The following is a 13,795-nucleotide window of genomic DNA, read 5'->3' on the forward strand; positions in this document are numbered from 1 at the left end:
TGCCGACTCCTGGTGGAACCTGGTACTCCATCGTGGATACGATCTCTCGCGCTCATACTGTTGATCGTCTTCTCTTCTAGAGACTTAAATGGCAACCTATTTCATATGGATAGCCTTTTTTTGTGCAAGTTGTGGTTTGAACTACTTCTGAATTGATGAATATAGTCATCCAATAACTATAAGGATTGTCATTTTTGTAGCAACAAGAGGGAGAAAATAGAATCAACATATTACAAGATGGTATGTTACTATGTATCTCGGGAGAACTAATGTAAGCACAACTGCAAGGACGAGCAAGTTGTCGCGCCTTCCTTGGTTGCTGATTGAGATCAACAATAATGCAAAAAGTTCCCTATATAATCCACACCCGAAGCCTATCGACAAGGAGGATATGGAGGAAGCAATGCAGTCTCTAGCCAAGGCAGCCCGAAGCTTCTTGGTTAACCGATGTGGAGAATCCAACATCTCAACTTTGTACCTTAAGATCTACATGGTCAATGCTTCCTTGTGTGAAGTTGACCCTCTAGTAGGTGATGCAGTAGTGAGTGGTTTGATGAAAGATTTGAATCTTGCCATTCTTGATAAGACAGATCATTGGCACTGTAGTGACAAGAATATGCTACACCGAGCCCAACCAATAGCGGAAATGCATTTGGGCTATTGTGCAACTAGCCACAGTTTTGGCTAGACACTGAAAAACCATCTATAGAGCGTGCAACACACGGGAACATTAGGCGTTGCTTCCCGGTTGACGCATCCACGCCAATCACTCAATCCTGGACGTGAGGGAGGCATGTCGTCCCCTACGACAACGTCAAGCGGCATCTCGGTAGCAATGATCGACGGAGGGGGCAACAGCTCGCCGGTGGCCGAGGGTACCAGAGCCATGGCAACAACGGTGGAGCTTAGTTGGGGCCAGCAGGGGCCATGGCCCCCCGAGTCTCACTATGAAATTTGAAGAAAAACTTCTGGGGCTGTTTAGATTAGATTTTTTTTTAGCTTCTAGCCCCCCCCCCCCCCCCCCCCCCCCCTTAGCTCTGCATGGCAGCATGACCCATCTCCCTTGGAGCAGTTCAGGGGACTTGCGTGGATCAACGCAGGGAGGTGATGTAGTTGGCCGTTGCCAAAACTTTCAGAGTTACATCGTATGTCTGTTTATGCATGATAGAGAATCAACATACAAAAATCTATTTTTGAGCCCAGACTCATTTGTATCCGCGTTGAATAAAAAATAATCAAAATAAATACTAAAAAATAAAAAATTCCAATTTTTTATATTGTAGCTAATTTGATGCGTGAGGTCCATTCCAAATTCTGGAATCATTTGGATATTTGAGCAGCTTTCAGCAAAAATGATAAATTTGGGGTCTTTAAAGAAGTTTACTGTTTATGCACTGTTTTAACCTGATTTTGTCTTATTTGCTGAGAGCGGTTCAGATGTTCAAATGATCTGAAAATTAGAGCGAACCTCACACAAGAACTTTTCTACCATGGAAAAAAATGGTTTTTTTTTTGAAAATTTTAGTATTTGTTTTGATTTTTTACTGATTGGATGCAGATGAGCCTGGGCACCAAAACGCTGCACTCATCAACATAGCTGTACATTTTTTGATAGTCTCATCAATGTCATTTTTTTCTTCTTTTGAACAACTATTTTTTTAGAACACAATACGGACGCATGCACTCATATATACATGCATATACTTATTCCTATACACACACATACCCTATCCTTATAAGCATTCTGAGAGACTGAGCCGACACATCATCTTGAGGTTGATAAAATCGCCACAGACACCTTCATAGTTGACAGAAACGCCTTCGTCCACTGTACGCACATCGTCAATTTTTTTGGAATAAATCCAAAAAAATGCAAGCATCAATGTCACGTCTGGGGCTTAAACTCTGATGGACAGAAAATACCACTATCATCATAACCATCCAACCACAGATTGATTCGCCTTTTGAACAACTTTCGATGCAACCTAAAATGAAGCAACTCTGCATCGCATTTAATAAGGCAAGGAAAGGTGTTTGAGCCTAGGATCTTTTGTTGAGTTTGATGTTTTATGGAGGCCAGCATTTCTTGTGGCATCCCCATCTATCGAAATATTACATATTGAGGTGAGATATTTGTCAATATTTTCCTTGTTATGTTGCCTTTCTTTCCTTCTCAATATTTAGTTATTACTTTAGTTTTTCCCATAATTTTAGCTAAAGTTTTTTAAAACTGAATCCATCTAGTCATCTATATCTATATCTATACCTAATAATAAAGCGGCTATTGCTTCCGTCGGAAAAACCATCGCGGCATTTTTATAAAAAAGCCCCTGCTACTATTAAAAGAAATAGGTATTCTTAGTCCCGCTTGCAAAATATATTTTTTATTTCCACGTACAAAAATATTGTTCGATCCTGCACGCAACGAAAACAAATCTTAGTCGGACACGCTCGCGTTCGTGCGTAGCACATGTACGCTGGCCTATACTAGGCCATGTACTGCGCCTGCTCTGCGGTTACTTTGCCTATATGGGCCTTCTCTTATGGACATAAATAAGTAACCGAAAAGTCACGTTGGGTATATTTTTGATAGCTTGGTGTATCAAGCATGCATGCATGTTTCTAAAAAGAAAATAAAATCAAGCATGCATGCATGACCAACCAAAGAACATATGCTTAATATTTATCTCTCCCTAATAATAAAGCACCTTCATCATGGTTATTTTACAAAAATCAACCCGCAGTCCATCTTTAAGTGACTCTGAACCGTTTTTTTCATTTTAAGCAACCCCCCCCCCCCCCCCCGCGACATTTACGCTAAATAACCCGCAATCCAGACTTTAGTCACAGCAAATCGTTTTTTTTATCACAAGTCGCTTCGTAAGATTTTGGTTATAAGAGGGTGAACTGGAAAGCCTGCTGGCTTGAGCGCGCCCCTCCTACCTGGGACACCCGGGTTCGAATCCTCTCTTCAACAATTTTTCTTTCTTTTTTTATTTTTTGTTTACCTTTTCTCTTCTATTAGGCTGGTTTACATCAAGAGACCGGAATTCTTTTTTATTGTTTTCCTTTTTTTTGTCTACCTTTTCTCTTCCATACCGATTCAAATCAAGAGACAAAGATAGGAATCGAGAGAATATGAAATTAACTATTTGTGGAAGAGGCCAATTATCTATGATGGGATGCATCGTATACCAGTAAACTAGACTGCGAACAAAAAAGATTGCTCCGATGACCTAGATTAGTTCATCTTGATTTCTTCCACTCACGTACCATAGTGTGCATCTGGATGTGTAGCCTAAATAAACATGTTTGCCTACTTAAGTGTGTTTGCATTCATTTGTGATTGTCAGTTTATTAATAATATAAGTTCATAAGACATAAATTTGAATTGTTTGAAATACATGTACTCAATATTCTTTCATGCTTTTATTTCCTGATTTTTTCATGAAATACACATCGAGTTAGTGTATACTCCCTCTGTAACTAAGCATACAGAACATATTGAAGTTTTGCTCACAGAGAGAAAGAGAGACCTTAGAACTGAACACATTTGAACACATTATCGTTGTGTGAGTGCTGAGGCCACTGTCGTCAACACAAATATGATTCCATGTGAAACTAAAAGACGTGGGTCTATTAAGGTCTTGAGTCATGGTCATTGGGTTAAAAGCGTGTGTTATTTTTTTTCCCGTTGCAACGCACTGGAGAGCTCGCTGTTCGGCAACCTCTAAAGAGTAGATGCAAAAGTAAAACACCTGACTAAGATTCAGCTGTCACCTAAATTCAGGCTGGAGAGCTCGCTGTTCGGCAACCTCTAAAGAGTAGATGCAAAAGTAAAACACCTGACTAAGATTCAGCTGTCACCTAAATTCAGCTGCCTCCTCCCTGAATCATGCAAAGTATTTCTGATATTTTCTATTTTGTTCCTCTCATTTGCAGGTTACAGGAGGACTTGAGGCCTGCTCAAGTGGTGGTCATGGCATTGGCCCGCAAGATCCTGAGAGTTCTGCTCAGCTGCAAGATTACGTGAGTTCCCTTGCAGTTTCATGCCTAATTACGGGTCTTACACATCAAATTATTGTTTCATGCTGGCAAACAATCCTGACTGAACTATCGTTGTGCCCATATTGTTCTTGTATGCTATCTTACCAGCACTGAAGTGAAGTGTATAGGATTGGTAGTATGCCATTAACTTACCAGTACGTACTTAGCGAGTGACTTAATCGGACGGTGTTAGTCATCATTGGGGAGTCTTAACACTGTTCTTGTATGCTACGTATATATCTTTACATTCAGGGTAACTGGGAGAAGAAATGTATGAGGCTGATGCACCATCCTGGTAGTCCTGAGGGAGATAGCCCTGAGATCTGTTTGAAGGTTTATTTTAACTCAGAAAAAAGAATACGTTATCAGCATTGAATTGTTTACCTATGTGTTGTATTATTTGATGGGTCATATTCAATGCTTAGTTTATGTGGTTACCAGCAGTTTCGTGTTGCTTTAAAACGCCAAAATATTATGTTAGATATGCTTGTCTGCAATTTAATGGAATTTGTACGTCTAAAGAGTAGATGTAAAAACAAAACACGTGGTTAAGATTGTTAGAGCGAGCTGCCTGTTGATTATGTGATGTCACTTAATTCAGCTGCATCCTGCCTGAATTGTACAAAATAATACTTCTGGCAGTATTTCTGATCTTTTAGTTTCTTCCTTACATTTGCAGGTTCTTAGTGCTTATGACAATTCTGCAAAAGAGAGGGCTGGTGGCCGCCTTTTGGTCCCAAACGTACAAGGTAAAGTCAGCTGCACCTGCATCCTCCTTTGCTACCTCTTCATTTTGAAGTTAAAGCTAATCATTTATTTAGCCATATCAGTCTGTAGGGGATGACTTGATTATTTTGATATTAATTGAACATAATATAATGTTTTAGCGGGAGCCGGGAGCTGCGGTGGTTGAGTGAGCGGCGGAGCGCCAGGTGGAGCAGGAGGCATCAGAAGGCGCAGGAGAGCACGAAGGGGTCCGTGCACAGCGCGACGAGCTGCATGGCTGGCGGCGCTACGCGCTGCAGCTGTGGAAAGCGAGGTGAAGTCTGCCGGGGACTCCGATCAATGGCAGCAGCTTTGGACCGCGCTATTGGTTGTAGTTGTAGCTAGCAAGGTGATGAGCTCCATCGTGTGAAGCTTTTGGCATGGCGTTTTTGTTGTGGATTTGGTGGTGTGTGTGCATGTGGGGCAGGCAGTGCGGTGTGCACTTTGAGACATTGCATTGCATTAACTATTTATTTTCTTTCCTTTTCGTATTACACAGCCATGATGATATTATTGTCATGTGGCTATAAGTTTTTTAATCCTTTCCTAAAACCAAACCGTTGTATTCTTTTTTTTCTGTGTACTCCCTCTATGAACTACATATGGACTAACTGAATGAACAAAGACTTAAAATACGTCTATGTACATCCAAATCAGAAAAAGTTACAATATCTTATTGTAGTGATTCGAGGGAGTACCTTTGGTTCTAGGAACTGTAGGTGCTATCTATGGTCCACTTTCTTATTTTTAAAGCATTAGTCCGTTTAGGGATGTGAAGCTGCGGTATTCCTTTCTTCTTTTTTAACTTTATGTATTTAAATTACTTTTGCTTACCGTGCAATACATATGTTGTACATAACTACTCCTTCATCTCAAAATAACTGACTCAACTTTATATTAACTTCATACTAAAATTAGTATAAAGTTAAGTCATTTATTTTGTGACAGAGGGAGTATATATTAATACCTACATATGAAATGAATAGCCAAATGTTTAATCTGATAGGTGTTTCAAAAACTAAATAAAAAATATGAGCCTAAATTAATGGGCGTGGTCTTGAATCATGGTTACTGGGTTAAGAGCATGTTTTTCTTTTCTCCCGTTGCAACGTACGGGTGTAACAAAAGTTTACCCAAATATAGGTACGGGTAAATGCATGCGATGTGGATGGCACGTTCAGCACTTCCTTGAGAGAAAGGACTCCTGGGTGGGATATGAACTTTGACGGCTCCAAGAACTGGCATTTGGAGCAAAATTCACTGGATTTAAGATCACAATAACAAACAATTTGTATTTATAAGATCCTTGCTAGAGCGAGTTCCGAATTTGCATGCGGTAGTGCTGAAAGGAAATGAGCAATGTGAGCACTGTGATGCCCTTGATACACCACCGCGTCCTCCTAAATTTTCCGAATAAGAAGGATGAGCAACAAATCATGGTTACACGAATTCGAGTCATGGATAATTTTCTGTAGACGCATTATGTATGCGCCTTAAGATCTATCCGATCAATACCTTGATAATATTCGAGATGGTTGTCAGTAGAGAATGTTTAGTGAAAGAGGAGGACTAGCCCTGCTAATGCTAAATAAGATAAAATCCTGAACCAACTCCACCAGAAACAAAGGTTCAGAACCGGTGTGTGCTCTGTTTCATTAGCCTGATCTGGTTTCCTCCATTTGTTCTATCCAAGATTCATCTTCGTTTCCAGAAAAGAAGAGAGGAAGATTGTGTTGCTCCTCGATGCAAGCATCGATCGAAGCAATGCGCTCTGCAATAGAGTTGAGCCCTCAAGTCATCTGGGATAGGAACGACTGGGTGAGGTCTGCTTGCCCTGCAACTCAAGTGGCTTCTGCTGATCACTACCCTCTCTAGGTAGACTTGTTTGCACAACGGAAACGGGGATTACCGGTACAAGAGTTTGAGCACAACATAAAACGGACACCAAACATCAGCTGACCAACTACCTATAAATAAAGGGAATAATGGCATGTTTCCCCTAGCAACATACAGCTATATGGTTACAACTTTCAGAATTGTGCAAAGTCACAAGTCATAACACTCCAATGGATATGCATAGTGCCCAACTAAATTGCCAAGAAAAAAGGACCGAAATCGTAACAATGCAAAATATGCATGTGCCATGTTGTACATGTCCTTTGGTTTTATCAGGTGAGGCAGGCCGGTATGACAGACCGGTGACTATGAGGTGAGAAATAGATGCTTTTGTAAGAACCTTTATGCCGAAAGAGCTATTCTGAGCTCGGGCTCAGATACACTTGTTATCTTAGCCGTTAGTTCCCCCTCCAGATTGGCATCGTCACATGTATTATACACTATATTTCCAGAGATATATCAAGCTTTTTCCCACACGGTGCCTGACGCGCCGGTCGCTTTCAATGCAACTTCCGTCCGTCGCGAACGCCGGGACAGATGGTGATCACGCTCATGCGCCACGGACCAGCTGTGCGACGATAGACGGCGACTGGCGCACCATATTAAATACCATTTCATTTATTGCTGCACCGACAGTTTACTCTCCTTCGACTAGAAGACTCCACGCACTGGCCTCGTGGCCTTATCTTCTTTATCCTGGTGTGACAAGAATCAGATCTCCAACATGGCTAGCTCAACATCTTCCTCCCAGGCAGACGCGGTGCTGCCGCTGATACCCTGTCCACGGTGCGCATCCAGGATCATCACCTTCCTTTCTCATCGGGGAGAGAGATTCTACAAGTGCGTGAACAAAGATATAAGTCCTTGTCCAGCACGCAAACCAAGTTCGCCACTCATGTAAATCCCCATCGCTTTTTTTATCGGAAGTTTTGAGATGAATGCAGGCGGGGCTGTGCAGCTTCTTGAGGTCGACCGAGACCTATATGCCGGAGCTAACCCGAGCCGGCATATCTCAGCCTCAGTTGATGAACCACCCGCTGGCGCTCCACCATTCTGGCCCACTTCAGCAGAGATCTAGGCGAGCCCAGGACGCCATGGACGGCAGCCAGGCAGAGATACAGCCAGCGCACGCGCCTGTCATGCAGCAGATGCATGGACCTCCACCTCTGCCAGTCGCCGCAACCCACTGTTGCTCCAACGACAGCCATCGTACGACGCTCCTACTGGCTGGAACCAACCTCATCGTCGTCGTCGCCTTACTGTATTTAGTCTTCTGTTAGCAGAGTAGCTAGTGTACCCAGTCATGTATTTAGTCTAGGCAAGGACTCTATGTTCTGTTCTAAACCGCAGATGGGTTTTATCATTTAGGGAGTTCAACGTTTTGCGCTATTTAGTCGCGGTCTGTACTGTGCGTGCTTGTTCTCATGTATGCAGTAATCCACTTTCCAGCCTGATTTTTGGTTCCACAAAATCAGGGTGTATGCACTCATGCTTTACCCATTAAGTTATTTTCCCAGATTTTCTGGATCTTGTAGCACCGTGCGAGTTATATTTGTTTTTATATCGACGCCTCGTTGCTCTGGTTGCCAACTTACCATTTTCAGTTTTTTATTAAAATGGCATGTCAACATCTGTCATCAATGCTAGGCTGGCATTTTTTTCGATGCCACCTGCAAACACAGCCGCCCACAACCACCAATCGTACCTCACTCCAACCAACGTGCCCTCTCCCAAATCCCCTTCCAACCCTCACAGCCACCCCCAACCCCATACCGCTCTTATCCAGACCCTTTTCTTCCTCGGCGAGCTATTGCAGGGTGGAGGGTTAGGAGTAACCGGCGATTAATCTACACGGCAGCGGCTCCGGTCGGGCGGCGACGTCGGCCTTCCCCCAGGTACTACATGCATCTATTTTCTTTACTGTCTCCCCCCATCCTGTTTTATCAGACAGGAAGCCCCGAACTTGCTTTCTTCAGATCTAGTTTCTAAGCGTTCATTGACTTGGAGAGGAAATTATTACAAGGGCATTTTCCCTAGGTCCAGACCATTTTTAATCCAACACGGTTTCAGTTTTGCACAAAATTATTCACAGTTGTTTATCTCACACATGGATTTTCCCAAAAAGATTAGAAGAATCAAATTATAATGTACTGCACTCATATTCTCACATGTTTGTACATCTTCATACAATTTTTTTGTAGGTTTTGTCCTAATTTTCCCACTGTAGATTTTTTTAATTTCATGATCTAGTTAGCCTGCGTACTATAACTCATTCTATTTTATGCTGACATTTTCTAGTCGGCTCCTAAATTATGCGTGCTCATGTTTTTGCATTTTGTACGACCAACGTTCACAGACAAAAGAACATGTCAGATGCAGATAGCTGTGAAACGGAGACGGCCGACCCCAACTTACAGATACCTGCCAACATACGCAACGATGATTCAGCAGAGAGTGGCAACTGTCCAGCCCCAACATCTCGCATATCTGTCAAGCATGTTGTCGAAGTTGTCAACACGTTCAGTGAGTTCAAGAGATTCCTTGTTACGAGCATCGGTTTTGGCGGCATGCTCGAGCTCTAGATGCTGCACAAACTCAATTTGAAATTCAGCGCTTGGACAATGAGCAAAGTCAGCACATCCCGGCGCACTATCATTCTGGCGAAGAACAAGGTACTCAAGTTTTGGCCGGAGGACGTTCACAAAGTTTTTGGTATCCCATGCGGACATCACAATATTAAGGGACGAGATGGCCACATAAAGCCGGAGGCGATCAAGTTCATAAAGTCCACGTTAGGAATGGATCGCAAAGGAGTACACGGCCTCTCTGCAGCTGAAAATTTTCTCATGAGAAACATCACTGAATCATCGAGAAAAATTGAGAAGGACTGCTTTCAAATTGCATTTGTTATTTTCATCATGGGCCACGTGCTAGCACCAACTACAAAGCATGATTATGCAACTATTGATTTCTGGGGGGCATTGGCCAATACAGAGACGATAGAGTAGTTTAACTAGTGCGAGTACGTCATTCAGTGTATGCTTGCTGGTGTGACGAGGTTGAAGAATGATATCCGTTCTGGGAACCCTGTGACCAACTTGGTTGGGTGCCACCTATGGCTGCAGGTACACAAAAACAGTATTTTCCATTCGCCGACAGAACAGTGTTAACACTTACCTTCAATTCAGGTTGACCCAACTTTTTCTTTCCTGCCACATATATTCCTATTCGACAATCTCGGCCTTGGGATATACAACAAGCAACATGGTTCGCTACCAAGGGTAAAGTACTTTGACCAAGCTTCAGCCCGGGGGATGATAATAATGGCTACTGACGTGGGGAAGCCGGTCACATCATATGCCAGCGCTCCGGTAAGTGCCAGCAACCACGCATGAGTCATATCTTTTTTTCCTTGCAAATTTGCTCAACTCATTCGGATGCTCACGTCTACATTTTTTGAAGATACGCCATCACTCGACTGTGTGCTATGCTCGTTCGAAGCACTCTCATGATGACCAGTCTGCTTCAAGGAATACGGCAGACCACCCTCATGAGCAAAGCTTATCTTGCGGATGTAGCACAAGTAAGACTTCTCGAATGGCTGACGACAGTGGAACGCCCGCTCGCCGGATGATTGATGAATTGACGCCAACAACTATACGTCTATTGGGGCCAACGGATTTCTGCAACTACCTACGCAGCCAATACCCAGACCTGGTAAGTTATCGTGTTGACATCATCGTTTTTCTTGTCGTTTTTTACGACATTTTTGCAGATAATGTCTTTTTTTTTGCTGAAATGATGTCTCTAACTTTTATTCTGCATGCATATAGGCGAGCGATGAAACCACACTGTTGCTTAAGGAGATAAATGCATGCTGTCTATCACACCTGTCGACTGCACGAGGCCAGATCCAGCTCGAATTGATGAAATTCGCTGACAAGATAATAGATGCCCGCAACCGAACGTGCACATGTTGTGCAGCCCGTGGCTTTGCTGAATGCCCACCAAAACTTTCCACCGCCATGGACGGTACTCAACGCTATTTCAAGATTATTTTTTCCCGCATCCACGCGCCAACACCATTTTTGTAATCACTTTTTTTTTCTGTTTTCGTTTTTCTATGTAAACAGAGGGCGACATCACAATGTCGACGACCAATGTAAGTGTGGGTCACCGTCTCCGCCCCACCTCTTTCGCAGGTAACTATCATATTTGCAGGCTAATATTCGCGTGACACCAGCACCTATGAAACATGTAACACACTTTTTCTTTGAAGGCAATACCTCCACAAGAAAACGTACCAGAACGGGTCGCATACCACAACTCAGTACTTCGACGGCACATATTTTGCACATGGTGTCCCAGTTTGCAAGGAATAATGTGCGTGCGATCAGCCAACTGTACATCGACCTCCCAAACGATGGTAGCACAACTGTTTTCGGGGAGAGGCGTTTTGACCTTCCTGGCAGGAAGTACGTAACTCGCCCTGGCTTCCAGACCAATCCTTGGGGCAGAGGAGTCGCCCCGTACCCTCCACAACCTGGAGTCGCTGAGCTAATTGAGCAGTTCTTTATGTCTGCAACCCACAGCGAGCTAGCCAGGTAATGCAATACAACGCTTCATAAAGTCACAAGAAAATAAAATACATGCACGATATGTGCAGGGGTACTGTTTTTCCTGCTTTTCAAGTTCTAATACCACATAGCCACCACACACGCAGGAATTATCTTGTACATGACGAGCCAAGGTTTATTAGGATCACCGAGATTGACATAAGGGATCAGCTTGCCAGTAAGAAAGAAATTAGTCACGAGCTCATGTCACTGCTGCTGTGTCGTTATGCACAGCTTGATGATAAAGCTGAAAATCTGCCCCCCTACCTGTGCTGGAGACACCAAACTGAACCGGATTTTTTGGTATGCCGCATGCACCCTCGTTTATGCTCACACAAACCCCCCTTTTTTATGGTACTGTTTTTCCTAATAAACGACTGTTTTTTCTCCGCAACACAGACGCTGATGTTATCTGACTCTGATTTCCTGCACACCTTATCAATCGAGAAGCAATTATCTGCTGATTTCGTGAAGCATGACATACATCCTTCCAAATGGTACCCATATTCATCGTATATGTCTTTTTTCTTCATTAAAATTCAGCCACAAATTGTGAATACATGTTGTAGCTAACCGAAGCATTTTATTTATATTACAGTTTTTCTCACCCGTCCCACGTCCTGAAGGCTGGATGGTTCTAGCATGGGACATGCAACTCAAAGTAATAAATTTACTCGACCCGCTATACCATAAATCTTTAGGAAGTCTGCCATACAAGGATCGCGACCAAGACATGGCATGGAAGCTGCACAACGCCCTGTATGCATGCCTAAACGAATTCTATGCTGGATGGCCCTCAGCGAAGGAAAATTGGAGTCTGAGACACGAACCCATGTCGGATGTTCAGTTCAACGCGTAAGTGACACATGAGTAAATTTACTACAAAAACAAACTCTTTTTTTTATGATGAAGGAATTCCATCGCCCCTTCAAAGGTTGTAACAATGGTTCTCCACTTTTCTGTTTTTCATAGAACTGAATCAGGAGTATGCGCCATCCACATTCTTCGTCATTTCGATGGTGATAAGCTAAAACTGCCACTTACGCAGGTAGGTTTCGTGCCGTCAAGTTTTCATCCGAATCCCGCACACCACAAAATCTACTACCGTTTTTTCATGCTCGTCAAATCAATGTAACTGAATCCATAACTCCGCTTTGACGCAAGTGCACATTTTTTTTTCCGACAGGAAAACGTTTTCAAAACCAAGGACACGTTGCACGAATACTTGAAACTTCAGGGTAACTTCTCCGAACTCGCTCACCAGGTATTATGAAAGGTTTTAACTCCACCCGACTCTGACTTCGACAACTAGGGAACCAGGACATGTATCTCTTTCGGTCGGTTGGGGCGGGGGGGTGGCTGGGGGTGGGGTTGGGGCCTATGCCCTTAGCTCCATGATGTCCCTTTTTGCCCCTTGTATCGCAGTTCCCATTTACAAAGACTAGATTAAAAATGTCAGGGCTATGCCCTTTTAGCTCAATGATGTCTCTTTTTCTGTACCAGACCTATCTTCATCCACATGTAACTCGACTTCGTATGATTTTCAGTTTACGAAACATGCCACTATGTGCTTCCGTATGTCATGCTCGCTTTTTTTTCAAACGTCATGCTCACGGGGGGTGGTCTCCTGCATTTTTTGCTTTTTTTCTAGCTGATCCATATTTATAAGAGGTGGAAGTAAACCACCTCACTTTTCTGGCTGCTCCATGTCGATCTTCTCGCGACATGTTCGTGCAGCCAACAGAATTAACAAAAAACTATAAAAATTCGCCTAGCCCTTCTGCTTACATTTTTTTTCTTCCAACACTTTTCATAGCATTGCAGCTTGCATCCCACGTCCGAAGTAAAACAAATTTAAGACAAATCACACCTGTAAAGGTCAATAATCTTATACATTGTCCTTCGTCGTCGATCTTTTTGCTGACATTTTCCTTCCTATGCTATTTTCATCATAGGAGCTACCATTCACACGCAGGAAGCAAAAGAAAAATTAAACATAGGTGACAAGCATGTGCCATCACTTCCTCACATAAAACATCACAAATTGCAAACCAAAATGTCTGGTGCAGAACATACATGATACTAAAACCAACTTTAGACACCACTACTAACAGAATCCCTCCCCTCCGACGCGCACTAGGTATCGGATGCAAAATAATAATTGTCTTCCTCATTCTAGCTAATGTAATCAGGATGCAGTGCGACAAATAATCACCCCCACACCAAAAAATGGGATGGTGGCTAACACTATAAATGTCGACGGCACCAGAATACCCAACCATTCACCAAGTTTTTTTGCCCTTAGTTTTTTCATCTCCCCCGACGGCGGATACTATGTACACACGGATTTCACAAATAATCCTTGATCAACTAGGACAGAACTTCCTCGATCATGAAGCTTGGAAGTTCATCATGGTTGCCCTTCATTGAGATCACCTCGTACGCAAAATGTTTCTTCACGTAATCCAACT

The 13,795-nt window shown here is 43.0% G+C and overlaps 1 protein-coding gene and 1 long non-coding RNA gene across 2 annotated transcripts; both read left to right on the forward strand.

The window, feature by feature from the left end:
- The first annotated feature begins 3,850 nt into the window (after positions 1 to 3,850).
- LOC123451061 lies at positions 3,851 to 4,898 on the forward strand. Its single transcript, XR_006632089.1, has 3 exons — positions 3,851 to 4,029; positions 4,727 to 4,796; positions 4,878 to 4,898. It is a non-coding gene; the product is annotated as an uncharacterized LOC123451061 (long non-coding RNA).
- A 3,546-nt stretch (positions 4,899 to 8,444) lies between these two features.
- Positions 8,445 to 12,884, forward strand: LOC123447524. Its single transcript, XM_045124132.1, has 12 exons — positions 8,445 to 8,603; positions 9,065 to 9,833; positions 9,897 to 10,079; positions 10,171 to 10,425; positions 10,542 to 10,740; positions 10,842 to 10,910; positions 10,988 to 11,312; positions 11,432 to 11,627; positions 11,724 to 11,821; positions 11,923 to 12,179; positions 12,297 to 12,372; positions 12,511 to 12,884. Exons 2-10 carry the CDS (start codon positions 9,747 to 9,749, stop codon positions 11,963 to 11,965), a joined length of 1,455 nt encoding a protein of 484 aa, XP_044980067.1. The 5' UTR covers positions 8,445 to 8,603; positions 9,065 to 9,746; the 3' UTR covers positions 11,966 to 12,179; positions 12,297 to 12,372; positions 12,511 to 12,884.
- The last annotated feature ends 911 nt before the right edge of the window (positions 12,885 to 13,795 follow it).

The sequence above is a fragment of the Hordeum vulgare genome, chromosome 4H (assembly GCF_904849725.1).
Source record: "Hordeum vulgare subsp. vulgare chromosome 4H, MorexV3_pseudomolecules_assembly, whole genome shotgun sequence".
Classification (NCBI taxonomy): Eukaryota; Viridiplantae; Streptophyta; class Magnoliopsida; order Poales; family Poaceae; genus Hordeum; species Hordeum vulgare.

Coding starts and splice junctions, on each gene's coding strand:
- LOC123447524 (XM_045124132.1), top strand. CDS start 9,747: ATGCTTGCTGGTGTGACGAGGTTGAAGAATGATATCCGTTCTGGGAAC. Junction 11,628..11,723: donor AAACTGAACCGGATTTTTTG/GTATGCCGCATG, acceptor TCCGCAACACAG/ACGCTGATGTTATCTGACTC. Junction 11,822..11,922: donor GACATACATCCTTCCAAATG/GTACCCATATTC, acceptor TTTATATTACAG/TTTTTCTCACCCGTCCCACG.